At 43.8% G+C, this 14,594-nt stretch overlaps 1 protein-coding gene across 1 annotated transcript in view; it reads left to right on the forward strand.

The window, feature by feature from the left end:
* Positions 1-224: 224 nt before the first annotated feature.
* LOC126442697 (uncharacterized) overlaps positions 225-14,594 on the forward strand; it is a 40,194-nt gene continuing 25,824 nt past the window's right edge. Inside the window, exons 1-2 of the mRNA XM_050090746.1 lie at positions 225-311; positions 9,803-10,048. Coding sequence (XP_049946703.1) covers positions 225-311; positions 9,803-10,048 — 333 coding nt within the window. The remainder of the gene's footprint in view (positions 312-9,802; positions 10,049-14,594) is intronic.

The raw sequence follows: 14,594 nt of genomic DNA on the forward strand, positions 1-14,594 counted from the left end.
CAGTTAAGACGTAAGGAGCCATGTTGACTATTATTGACATTGCTACAACAGCTCCCACTTAGGGGTTGCATGTTCTGTCCAATTTTGTCCCTGCTAATCTCACAATCAAGGATGCCAAGGTGCTAATTCCTAAGACAGAGTGCTATAATAATTCAGTCCAACTGAGTAAGGTAGCGCAGTATGGTCTTTCTTGTCACGAAAGACCAAGATTCAACCTCATCCAAATGGCACAAGAGATACATGGCAACGTCTTGAAAACGTGGTATTATAGTGGAAGTGCTGCTCGTGATTATGGCGCCAAGGAGCAGACGGTGAGCCATGTTGTGGGGGAGCGCCCACTCCATGCCTTTGAAGGCGGTCTGCCGTGCTTGTCCAATCATAGTTCTAGCTGCATGTTTGTATGCGAATTCTTGTATTTCATCAGAAATGATCAGTTCGCCAGAATATGTTAGCAGACTCGCATACCAGCCGTAATTTACGCCAGAATTCCTGTCTGACACCTCGATTCGTCTCTAAGGGGCTGGCGACCTCTATCAATGGGAAACGTAAAACCTGGAGAAGGGCAAGTTCAGTTTAGTTTTCACTATTCTAGTCTACAAAATACAGTCAAGTTTCAGAGTATCATCTGTCACATAAGCTGACTCCATTTTATTTTGAAAGGTTGAACAACATGGAATGGAACGTGACAGCGCTGCAAGCGGCTGATCTCAGGCATCATATCCTGTCCCAGTCAGTGCGTGCTGTTCGGCGCATCACAAGAGCCACGGTCAGCAGGATGAATTGTGAGGGGCGGCGTCGTGTTCAGTTAGTGTGGTTGGATAAACCTGGTGAGTATATTATTTGGAAGTTCGTTATTGTTAAATAAAGCGTAATGTGCTCATTTAGGTTTTCTATAAAAACTCTCGTCGGAGTTAATCAACGCATGGTGATGGAGCTGCACCACATTTGAAAATTCTGTCCTAATTAAAGTGCACAGAAATAAAAACATCAGAACTAAATAATAATCACACTGAAGAAAAGAAACAGTTATCTAATCACAACCGATTGCATCTAACAAGAGAAGATCACCAACCTGGTCTGATATACAAAACGGACACTTGCCAGGTGTGAGCCCCAGCTGTCTATGTCGCGCGGAGATTTGCGCCACGATTATGACTGTACGCAGTTAAAACCTTCTGAACACATAGCTTTTCAACGCTCGTGTACCACTTGTTTCTGGCACGCTCCACTGCGTTCGCCCATTGTCGGAGCTCGAACTGCTGTACGGTACGGTGAGTAAGAGGTTCGCGTTTATAGTGCCGGTGAACCGACAAGCGACAGTGTGGCAGCTCCAGGAGCAGTATACAGTGACGGTCAAATTGCCACGTTTAAACGTCAAAGCTCGCGACAGTTGTGACCGGTAAGCGTCTTTATATGTGGCTATTCGACTAACTCTTACACGAGGCAAAAGAAACTCTATGAGCGTTTCTTCGTGCTACTATTTGTACCTTGCGATTTAGTTGCGGCAGTCATACAGAAGACCCGTTAAATGGAGAGAATAGTTGATTGACGTTAGACTATTCTTTATGAGAGGATGGTGGTGACAATGATGACGATACCCTTTCACCACGATCATTTTCGTCAAACAACTTCATTGGCACAACGCGACGGAGACGTAAAATCCCCAACTGACTGTTTAGGAAGCTTGCTTTGAAGAAGTAAGCCCACATCCCGTGGTCGTGCGGTAGCGTTCTCGCTTCCCACGCCCGGGTTCCCGGGTTCGATTCCCGGCGGGGTCAGGGATTTTCTCTGCCTCGTGATGGCTGGGTGTTGTGTGCTGTCCTTAGGTTAGTTAGGTTTAAGTAGTTCTAAGTTCTAGGGGACTGATGACCATAGATGTTAAGTCCCATAGTGCTCAGAGCCATTTGAACCATTTTTTTTTGAAGAAGTAATATTGTCAGATTTCACCTTGCCTTTGTAACAGAGATCTGTGTGTGTGTGTGTGTGTGTGTGTGTGTGTGTGTGTGTGTGTGTGTGTGTGTGCTCGTGTGTTTTATAAAAAACTGCTGCAGAATATGTCCTAAAATATTGCTAAACAGTGTTGACCATATATGCGCATGGCATTGAAATACTATCTGCTCATATTGCTTACCCGTTTTTCAAGTTAAATAACATGTGTTCTAGTTGAAGAACAAAGTTTCGAAGCACATGGGGCAGACGTAACCGGCTCCACGCACGTCTTCCCACACTTGCGACATGAAGCGGGTCTGAGGGCTCTGGACGTCACCCCGCTGCACAGTAGGCCTACTCTGCTCAGATAGGGTTGATAGAAGAGACAGAGAAGATCCAACGGAGGGCAGCGCGCTTCGTTACAGGATCATTTGGTAATCGCGAAAGGGTTACGGAGATGATAGATAAACTCCAGTGGAAGACTCTGCAGGAGAGACGCTCAGTAGCTCGGTACGGGCTTTTGTCGAAGTTTCGAGAACATACCTTCACTGAAGAGTCGAGCAGTATATTGCTCCCTCCTATGTATATCTCGCGAAGAGATCGTGAGGATAAAATCAGAGAGATTACAGCCCACACAGACGCATACCGACAATCCTTCTTTCCACGAACAATACGAGACTGGAATAGAAGGGAGAACCGATAGAGGTACTCACGGTACCCTCCGCCACACACCGTCAGGTGGATTGCGGAGTATGAATGTAGATGTAGATGTAGATCAGGCAGCTGCAGTGGGGCGGAGCCAGTGGCAGGCAACCTGCACCTACAGAACTTTAAAAACTCTGCATTGAAAACGTCTAAAATTATCATCATAAGCATGGCCATTTATTTTAAGACAGGGCGGGTGTTTGGTATGTAAGGTTGAGATCTCGCAAGTGTACGTTTTTCTCCTTACGAAAGAAGGTCGAGTTAGTTATGTTTATGTGGAAGGTTACAAGTAATAAACATGAAGGCTGAGGACAGATTTCATTCGATGTCAGATAAAGAGAGATCATGCTGACACAGTAGTAGAGCACACCGCCTCTAGCCTCGACAAGGGCCTGAGTTGGCCGACAAAGAGAGTCCACGAGTCTCTCCAGTTGTGTCGTGTTCAGCTGACGTCAGTCAACAGGTCCCGTAGAGCCGCCAGATCGCAGCGATGTTGAGACCGCCGCCGCCCACACGCTGGTGCCAGACATTTGCTGTGAGGCTGAGACCGGATGGCTTAGCGGGCATGTCGGGATGCGGCAGGACGGCTGAGTGTTCGGCCGTCCAGCCAGGAGCGTGTCCACGCAGTCTGTGAACACAGCTGCTGTCTTGGGAGCGTCCCCTGGGCACTCAGCATGAAGGTAGCGCACAGGTCCGGATTAAAAAATCACTATGCGATGTGATGCGATATAGACTGCTCGCTCACTAAACTTAAGCACAGATCTCTGACACGTGACGTTTTAAGACTCTCGTTCATTGTCGTTGCGATAAAAGTGACAATGCAGGAAGGTACAGTAACTTTTCCGAAATTTTTAGACCTTTAATGCCATACGCTACAGAGCGTACGGGGATCCACTACACGATGCCAACCCCAGCAGAACAGACACTAAGAGTCGCAAGAAACGACAAAGCCCGTGTCCTTAGAAATAATGTAATGTGCGTTATAAGAAGTAGCGGAATTTGGCACATTGTGTACATTTATTTACTTCTTAATGCGTCTATTCCACCTGATAAAATTAAGGCATTAGTGCACTCTCTTATATATAACCTGACATCTCAATGGGTCAACATTACGACATGCGAAGTACACGAGCAGCTTACGGTAGTGATAATTATACTACTTCTGCTAATAACAACAACAACAACAACAATGGAGACACATAAGAACACACGTTTCTCTTGATGGGACATGCACAACTGTTGATACACATCCCAGTGATAAAATCAACTGCTGATGTACAATTTTGCAACTGTAGCATGTTATGCTTTATATCAGAATACACATACTACAAAAATTGTAGCTCTACATCTTTAAGTTGACTTAGATGTAAAACAGTGTAACTGTTTCAAAATGTGGATGCATTACTTTTACATGTTTGTTCGCCTTTCTTTTAACAAATTACATAATGATAAAAATATCAAAACTTCACGTACTGCAATTACACAACATTATGGCTTCAGTACAAACAGTCATGATTGCACACGAGGTTTGGCCTTGGAGCGGAGTGGAAGAGAGGGGAGTCGCTTTCTCTCTCCCTCTGTCGCTCTTTGTTTTAACTCGCAACCGTCGGTAGCTACAGAAAACTCTCGCTTCCCCACGGGAGGTATGCTTCGAAAAGGATGGAGGAACAGGAAAGTTCCATCTGAGGTTACGTCCTGGCGAGACTCTTCTTAATACTCGTACATCTGTATTTATGGGAAGAATTGTCCGATTATTTATGTCTAGAAGTCGAAATCTATCGTTTTCTAAATCCTGCTCTTCGATTGTGTGGCACACCTAGGGCCAGACATAAGCTCAGATGTCAGTTGAATTGCGATGAAGAGTGGATTGAAGTTTAAGAGAATGGTCTGGAAGAACAAAATGCGGAAAGGAGTGGAACACTAAAGTGCAAAGCAATCACGAAATTCATTTGAATTTCTCTTGGGCTGTAGATATTACGTTGATGAATACCACACCGGCAGTTCATTTGAACAGAAATGGACACCTGTGAAAAGGGCATCGTAGAAATTGGACAAACAAAGATAGATATAAGGAGCTAACGGAAAAGAAACCTTGGGAAACAGAAAAAAACACAGCAATTGATCAGCAAATCATTGGCGAAAGTGTCAACCAAGAATTATTGAAGTTGGCGTCTAGAATATACGAGAATGGCGCTATAGCATTAGATACAACCCTGAAGATATAAGCAGATACTTGCGAGGCCTACCGCACAATGAGCGTAACACCTCATGTATGGAATTTGTCGACAGGAATAATATATACAGAGGAATGGAAAAGATAATAGAGGATATGATAGATGACGATCATTTTGACTGTCAGAAGGCTAATAGCACAAGAGGGCGGCACGTCTGACATTGTAACTGATGCGGGAAGCAAAACTTGGAAAATAAAATGGACACATTCATAGGCCCTGAAAGGAAAAGCATCCGGAAATGTAAAATTCTGCAAAATGTTCGGAATATTGAGAAAAATAAGAGTAAGTTGCAAAGAAAGACGGGTAATACGTACAAGAACCAAGAGGAAACAATAAGGTTGCATGACCAAGAACAAAATACTGTCCCATCTTCCTACCAAAGCATTTGGTATGTTCCATTCTTCACCGATTCTGCTGAGAACCTCATCATTTTTTCTTTTATGAGTCCATCTAATTTTCGACATTCTTCTCTAGCACCACATCTCAAACGCTTCGATTCTCTTCCGTCCCGGTTTTCCCACTGTCCATGTTTCACTTTCACAGAATACTGTGCTCAAAACTTGAGGGGTAGATTTTGGGAAAGTCACCCAGAACTGTGGGTCAGGGGAAACTTACTGTACGAGATGAGAAGGGAAGACTAATTGTTGAGGACTGCATCGGACGAGATTTGAAAACCTAAGGGCTTAAGACAAGGTGATATGCACGACAGAGGTTACTGCTAAAACATTGATCACAAGTTATTAAGAGTGAGAAGGTAAACACATTGTACATAACAGAGGTGGGATGGGGCGGTGAAAATTAGATGGGAATGACATTGAAAGATGCAGGAAACTGAAACGGAGTGAAGCAAAGAGTAGTTACAGTGATAAAAACCTGGATGGCGAGAACCAAGGACACGTTGTAGAGTTAGTTCTCACCTACGGAGTCCTGAGATACTGGTGCCTGGGGGAGGAATCCAGGTGGTGAAACAGGCGCTGGTGTCACGAATGTCACGTCGTAGACCATGCTCTGCAACAGGATATTGTGAGTTACCAGTATACACCCTCAGCCTATGCCCATTCATCCTAATTGATAATGTGATGGTAGTCATGCCTATGTAGAAGGCTAAACAGTGTTTACGCAGTAGCTGGAATATGACTTGTATCTTTTCGCAGCTGGCTCTCCCTTTGATAGAATATGTTTTGCCAGTTACAGGGCTATTATAGGAGGACACACTCTTGTTAACTCGAGATCAATGTTTTAGCAGTAACCTCTGTCTTGTATATTAACCTATCTTCCACCTTTAAGCTCCCTGGATGCGGTCCCCAACATTCCTTCTCATCTTGTACGGTAAGTCTCCTCATACCCGCGGTTCTGGGTGACTTTCCCAAAATCTACCCCTTTTCCCCCTTTTCCTAGACCTGGCCAGTCCTTTTCCTTAACCCTTCTTCCTTCCGTTTCAACCCTTTTACCTGCAGAAGGAGCCACTGGCTCCGAAAGCTTGCCAATCACAACAGTTTCTATGTGTGTTCTGCCGCTGCTTCGTGAGTCGATTCTTTTATCTATCCTATTAAATAATTTTATCAATGATTGATTGATTTCGTTGTGACAAAACTGACAGTTGATGTTAGTTGACTTCGTTTGGCCGTGAACATCCTCTTTGAATGTTCTTCTCTACTCTTCATGTTCTCTTTCATTTTTCCATTATGAGTTGGTTTGTCCTTGGTTAAAATGGCTCTGAGCACTATGGGACTCAACTTCTGAGGTCATTAGTCCCCTAGAAATTAGAACTAGTTAAACCTAGTTAAACCTAGTTAAACCTAGGACATCACACACATCCATGCCCAAGGCAGGATTCGAACCTGCGGCCGTAGCAGTCTCGCGGTTCCAGACTGCACTGCCTAGAACCGCACGGCCACTTCAGCTGGCTACTTTGTCCTCAAGGTAGCAGAATTCTTTCAGTTCGTCTTGATCCTCGTCTACAATTCTGACAAGTTGAACACTGATCTAATTTCTGCTAGACTTCATTAATTTAATCTTTTTTTGGTTTAGTCTTAATTCATAGAGTCTATCCATTAGATTGTTCATTCTACTGAACATCTCCTACTGTTACCTCTGACTTCGATTGAGAACAGCAATGACATCAGCTATTCCTGTCACTGATAACCTTTCAACATGAATTTTAATTCCATTTCTGAACCCCATTTTTAATTCCGTCATTGCTTCTTCGATGTACAGATTGAATCGTAGGGGCGATTAGATGTATGTCTTTTACCTTTCCTAACCTAATCTGTTTGTTATTGGTCTTCCTACTTTATCCTCTTGTTTGATGTACAAATTGCACGTAACCCTTCTTTCCCTAGAGGTTACACCCATTTTCCTTAGAGTTTCGGAAATCCTGCAACATTTTAAATTATCGTACGATTTTTATCTAACTACAAATCCTACGGACATGCCTAGATTTTCCTTAAGCCTCGCTTTAATCATCAATCGCCAACTGAGAAGTCCTTCGCTGATGCCTTTATCTTTCCTAAAACCAAATTGATCGTCATCTAGCACTTTCTCAATCTACTTTTTCCTCTTATATACATATTCTTGTGAGCAACTTGAGTGTGAGAGCTCTTTAGGTAATTGTGCGGATGTCCTAGCACCTATGTGTCCTTGAACATAAAGAACTATGTGAATGATATTTTCAAGAGATACTGATTGTTTATCTGGAGAACCAGTTTGAATAATAATTTGGCTTCCAAATTTCTGAACAATTTTCGAAATTCCTAAGAGCTCTTCCACATGCCTTCCACATGATTTGATGGCGAGCCTTCCTAACCCCCGTTTGTTTCTGTGGGCTGGGGAGGTAGGCCCCTCGACGACCGCTGCTTCCCGTGACGTCTCACGAGGCCACCTGAGGACAGAGCAGCGTCGACCTGACCGCCACAGGCAAAAGCGACTCCCGCCGCTGAACACCACAGAACGCCCTACACTATGCTGCTTGTGGTGTGGTATCAGTGGTAGCCACAGATCTCAACCCAGGTTACATCGGTCTGTCTGTGATGGCTGGTGAACTTCTCCCAACCCGTGGCTACACATTCTGCAGTCGTTGCCCTACAGCCAGATGCCAGTGTAATGTGTCGGTACGATGCTCTCAAGTCCCTCATGCCGATGATTAGTTTTTTTTTTACAAAGTCGTAAAGATGCACGTTCCTTGGACTTTCTCTTTTGCGATTTGCCGCTTAGTAATTCCAATAGCATTAGGAACGCAATAAACATCGTGTACACACATCATTCTCCATCTTTAGCAATGTCTTTTCTGTACTGAAAATAGGCTCGCATAAGAACTAAATGCCAAAAATCTGGCACGGGCATAAAAATAACGCAGTATTTTTCTTAAAGACGTTGTGTTTGCCATTAACTGTAACATTATTTGTTTTCACGACTACATTTTCGATCCTGTGCCCTTTATACAGGTATACAGCAATAACCGAAAGGTGAAGAGCAGATGGCATGTATAGAACGCCACTATCATCCCATACATGAGGCAGTTATATTACAACAAATGCTAAAAACAGCACATCACTTGCATCGGGCCACTGGAGGTGTCAAAATTTACAAATCTTCTGACGTGTGTATATCTCACTGTTGTCTCTGAATGTCGAGTCTCCTACCTCCGAGTGTACATCAACTTTAGATGAGCGTAAGGATCATAGCAATGGCAAAGGTAAATTTATTGTTACTGATGTTAACATCACTAACATGAATCTCCTCAAATCACTGTTCATGATGTTTATACGACAACTGAGGCGGTTGGTGGGGAACATATTCACAAGTCGTTTCTTCTATGCCCTTAGCAGTGATTGTACATGCCACAGTAAACGTTTTATACCAGAGTATCTTAATATCGTGTGTACATTCGTTAACGGAATTTGCCATTCTGTTTGCGATACAATCATTTGATGTAAAGAAATAAGATAAGACATTTCTTTATCATGATAGGGCGTAATAGTACGTATGGTATCCATCGTCAAAGGCTTACAGTAGCTTGGCTGCTCATGAAACCATGCCAGTAATAATCATATATATATATATATCATTTTACATATGTATTCTTTGTACCATATTAACATCACAATGGCATAAATCGCATTCAGAACAACTTTCGTACATGAATTGATCCGGTGGACAAATAAAAAGAAAAAGGAGTACAAAAAAATAGATAAAAACATGTGATGGGATACATGTCACACATTACAGAACATTATGTGTATCATCATGTAATTGTAAAATGTACTGTTAATATGTAACGTACTGTACCAGTACAAATGTAGTCATACATTTCCATGCTCCTTAGAAAGTTTAGGCCGAGAATGGCTTTTTCAGCTACACTTGCAAAACACCTTATTCAATTTTTTACTGAATTACTAAAATATATTACTTATATTAAAATAAATACATCCTAAATATAAAAACGTTTATGAGTGGACATAATTCTTCCTCATTTCCATACATATCATACAACTCACGGGAAACATAGTAAAGACTACTCATATTATAAAACCAGCATAGACACGATTCTGTGCAAATCGTTACGTCCTATGCTTGTCAGTAAGTCAAAGTCAAATAGCCAAACTAAGTATTCTCATTTATGTTACTTTCTATTATTAGCACGTAAAACTGACTGGAATTTATCTCGAGGTCTCTTATTTCTTAAATCTGTCTTATTGTTGGGCAAGCTGTGTGGGTGATTTTTGAAATAGTTGTATATTTCCACTTCTTTAGGTATTTTGATACTTCTACCCTTAGGTTAATTTTTATTACTGGATCTACGTTAGGTGATGGTACTCCTCTCTCTTTGCTTGAAGTGCTCTTTAAATTTGTCGCTGGAATATGAGCTTTGTAACGTCCGGTCAAGGTGTCCATGCTGTAACTCATACGATTACTGACATTGTATATTGATCCAGTTTCAAATGGTAAATGCTACCTGCATAGACTTTGTGTGGGAGAAAGTGAAAGCTGTGCTTCTACAGAAGTCTGATCCACTGGCTTGTTCACCAGTCCGTCGTCTCCCGTCTTGTGCAGAGCTGCAGGCCCAGGCGGCTGTTTTCCGGGAACGACTCTCCAGCTACTGGCGGGACTTGGCGCAGCTGCTCTCACTCGGTGCGACGCACACCTCGCAGCTGTTGGTTCCCCTCGCATTTGAACGAATGGTAAGTGGGGTTTTTTCCTCCTCTTATAAACTACGTACAGGGGGTGAGAAAATGACACACACCATCTGGCCAGTTCTTGGAGACTGTTTCCCAGATTACCTTCTTCACACTGTAGCTATCTTTGGCTCTACAGTTCTAATACTAACCTTCTGGAAAAATTCTGAACCAACCTCTACTTCTGTGAGCCTTTTGGGGCTATGATACAGGGAGGCTAAGCTCGGAATGGTTAGAGATAGAAGAAAATCGTCTGTATCTTTCTTTTCTCGTATGCGCTAGCTACTTCTTTAACAGATCCAGATAACTTTGCACCCAATCCTGCTTTACAAGCTGAAGCATGTTAGCTTCATATTTAGTGGAGAGTGGTCTAGAGTCTCAGTGTGGCATTTCAAGTCTCCATCGGCGTCTTCTCTTCCTAAGAATTTCTACTCCATATGGAAGGCCTATAAAATTACTTATGCTCAACATGGAGGTTCGTCAACTTCAAATCTCGTAATGAACCTGTATACATACCACATAATTCATACATTTCGACACAACTGTTCAACGTCTTCCACCTTAACATTCACGTGACCATTTCCTACGACTCCATGGCCAGACGATAGCGCAGCTGACACTTGTGGCTCGACGCCATTGGTGGCCCCCTGTGCTCACCACTGCCAGCCAGCACTGTCCGTGTGACACGGCAATGCCCCAGCCGCCGCAGCCACAGAGGACGCGCAACTATAATGAAGGTCCACCAGTTAGCGCGTGTTGCGTCTGCGAGTGGCTTTGTTAAAGGCACTGTGCTACTACAGTCACAAGCGGAATATCTAGTGAATGCGTCAAGGCCAATGAAAATCTCTGTCAGACTAACCTGAAACCGGATGCTGCTTTCTGAGAGCATTCATCTTAGTCGTTAGCCTTTCTGCAAGTGTCTCGTGGCCTAACTCGAACCATTATCGAGTCTGAATTCTCTGTCTATGATTTATGAACACTACCACCAGTGATTTTCCCACTACCGAGAATAAAAGCTATGTGGTCTTAACACATACACTGGACTCGCATTTCGTGAGGACGACGGTTCAATCCCGTGTCCGGCCATTCTGATTTAGGGCACGGCCGACTTCTTTCCCCATCTTTCCCTAATCCGATGAGGCCGATGACCTCGCTGTCTGGTCTCCTTCCCCAAACAACCCAACCTTAACACATAGAATGGCCACTGCACACTATGACTGTTTGGATTCTGAAAGTAGTATACATGGAAAGCAAAAGGACGCAGTACGATCTGTGTCTTTGTGTAACTGTTTGTGGCGTATGTAGCAACGTGCCAGTCCCTAAAGTATCGTGTGAGTCTCAATTTCGATCGTTTGAGAAGAGAATTAGGCGATACCTGTTTTAGTCAACTGAAAAGGTTCTGAGTAGATTAAATCCTTTTCCTATAAATATTACGGATGTTTGCTGGATGGTAATTTCAAAGATTGATAGTTGCGGGTTCCGTATTTAAGAATGGTTTCTGCCGACATCGTGTCATGTCCTGTCATTGCATCTTGTTTTCGTTACCATCATCTATGCATTTCACTGCAGGAAAGGCAATTTACCTGATACGTATCCAATATTTTGTAGAGTTAGTACCTCACAGCTTGCGAGAATGTTTAAAGGACTTCTTCTTTATTACATTTGCGGTGCAGCTACGCTTCGTTGATCATACACTGCACCTGCTTAGGAAAAGTGTAATTGCGAAAAGTTATTCCGTGAAACCAATGTTGTACAGATAGTTTCAATTTAAAGACACACTTTGCTTTCTGAATGAAACTTGAGTCTTCAGACAGCTGCAGCAGTCTTGAGGTATTCGTATTCGAGATAATTCCTCTCGTGGTTCTTCACTACAGCCCTGCAGAGTAGTACGGCAGGGTGTGCTGTGGCCCAGGTAACGACGCAGCTCACGATTTTGACCCTGTGCCCCCGGTAACTGGGCTCTCACATAATACTGTGCACAAATATGTATCTATGTATGGTCAGAATAGTTCAAATGTCTCTGAGCACTATGGGACTTAACTTCTGAGGTCATCAGTCCCCTAGAACTTAGAACTACTTAAACCTAACTAACCTAAGGACATGACACACATCCATGCCAGAGGCAGGATTCGAACCTGCGACCGTAGCAGTCGCGCGGTTCCAGACTGAAGCGTTTAGAACCGCTCGGCCACACTGGCCGGCATAGATTAGGTCTAGATGGCAGAAAGCGCAGTGGCGCTATAGCAAGGACGACGGATTCAACGTTTTGGAAGGTGCCGATACAAAAGTGTGCAGCACCTTCCAGTTCACTGCTCCTACACAACGAGGGAAATTCTGAATTTTATTTTTCGTTTTCTATACTGCTTATCGACGTACGGGTAAGAGTCGACTGCAGCCACGTGTCACCACTACAGTGATTTTGGGCCGGTCCGTACGCCGGGCCCCCTACTGTGTGGACTCGGCCCGTGTCGCTCGCTGGCCTCCCTCGCCCTGTGTTGTTGTGACGCCCACAGCCGGGCTGTCGGAAGCTCGAAGCGGCTCAGACCGCAAACGGGATGTTAGCTGCCCGCTGATCGATACCCGCACGCTGTCACAGCGAGGACGTGACGCACGTCCCACACACACACACACACACACGTAAACGCGTGCAGTATTCCTGGCGCACATCCGCAAAGCTCTATTTACGCAAATACGAATTGGAGGCGATAAATCGCGATCCCGTCTAGAACCGGTCGGCCATGTATGTATGTGTGTAAATTTAAAAAATATTGTATTCGAAAAGGATTTATTTTTCTCTGGCTCCTGCCATCAATATAAAACTGATAAAGGAGGTATTTCATTCAAAAAATATGAAAAAGAAGAACAACTGTATTGTGAAAACAACTGAAAGCTTTTTAATTTCCATTTTTTCTCGTATTTGTTATATACGTAACAGTTTTGTTATTTCGTAATTGATTCATTACAACATACACATTCTTTTGTGAATAAGGTAATTTTTTAATTTCCAATGTCTATTAAACACTTATTAGTAACTCATAGAGAGAGAGAGAGAGAGAGAGAGAGAGAGAGAGAGAGAGAAGTTTTCAGTGTGTACATACAGGGTGTTTCAAAAATGACCGGTATATTTGAAACGGCAATAAAAACTAAACGAGCAGCGATAGAAATACACCGTTTGTTGCAATATGCTTGGGACAACAGTACATTTTCAGGCGGACAAACTTTCGAAATTACAGTGGTTACAATTTTCAACAACAGATGGCGCTGCAAGTGATGTGAAAGATATAGAAGACAACGCAGTCTGTGGGTGCGCCATTCTGTACGTCGTCTTTCTGCTGTAAGCGTGTGCTGTTCACAACGTGCAAGTGTGCTGTAGACAACATGGTTTATTCCTTAGAACAGAGGATTTTTCTGGTGTTGGAATTCCACCACCTAGAACACAGTGTTGTTGCAACAAGACGAAGTTTCCAACGGAGGTTTAATGTAACCAAAGGACCGAAAAGCGATACAATAAAGGATGTTTGAAAAATTTCAACGGACTGGGAACGTGACGGATGAACGTGCTGGAAAGGTAGGGCGACCGCGTACGGCAACCACAGAGGGCAACGCGCAGCTAGTGCAGCAGGTGATCCGACAGCGGCCTCGGGTTTCCGTTCGCCGTGTTGCAGCTGCAGTCCAAATGACGCCAACGTCCACGTATCGTCTCATGCGCCAGAGTTTACACCTCTATCCCTACAAAATTCAAACGCGGCAACCCCTCAGCGCCGCTACCATTGCTGCACGAGAGACATTCGCTAACGGTATAGTGCACAGGATTGATGACGGCGATATGCATGTGGGCAGCATTTGGTTTACTGACGAAGCTTATTTTTACCTGGACGGCTTCGTCAATAAACAGATCTGGCGCATATGGGGAACCGAAAAGCCCCATGCTGCAGTCCCATCGTCCCTGCATCCTCAAAAAGTACTGGTCTGGGCCGCCATTTCTTCCAAAGGAATCATTGGCCCATTTTTCAGATCTGAAACGAGTACTGCATCACGCTGTCTGGACATTCTTCGTGAATTTGTGGCGGTACAAACTGCCTTAGACGACACTGCGAACACCTCGTGGTTTATGCAAGATGGTGCCCGGCCACATCGCACGGCCGACGTCTTTAATTTCCTGAATGAATATTTCGATGATCGTGTGATTGCTTTGGGCTATCCAAAACATACAGGAGGCGGCGTGGATTGGCCTCCCTATTCGCCAGACATGAACCCCTGTGACTTCTTTCTGTGGGGACACTTGAAAGACCAGGTGTACCGCCAGAATCCAGAAACAATTGAACAGCTGAAGAGGTACATCTCATCTGCATGTGAAGCCATTCCACCAGACACGTTGTCAAAGGTTTCGGGTAATTTCATTCAGAGACTACGCCATATTATTGCTACGCACGGTGGATATGTGGAAAATATCGTACTATAGAGTTTCCCAGACCGCAGCGCCATCTGTTGTTGAAAATTGTAACTACTGTAATTTCGAAAGTTTGTCTGCCTGAAAATGTACTGTTGTCCC

The sequence above is a fragment of the Schistocerca serialis genome, unplaced genomic scaffold (genome assembly GCF_023864345.2).
Source record: "Schistocerca serialis cubense isolate TAMUIC-IGC-003099 unplaced genomic scaffold, iqSchSeri2.2 HiC_scaffold_1401, whole genome shotgun sequence".
In the NCBI taxonomy this organism is placed as follows: Eukaryota; Metazoa; Arthropoda; class Insecta; order Orthoptera; family Acrididae; genus Schistocerca; species Schistocerca serialis.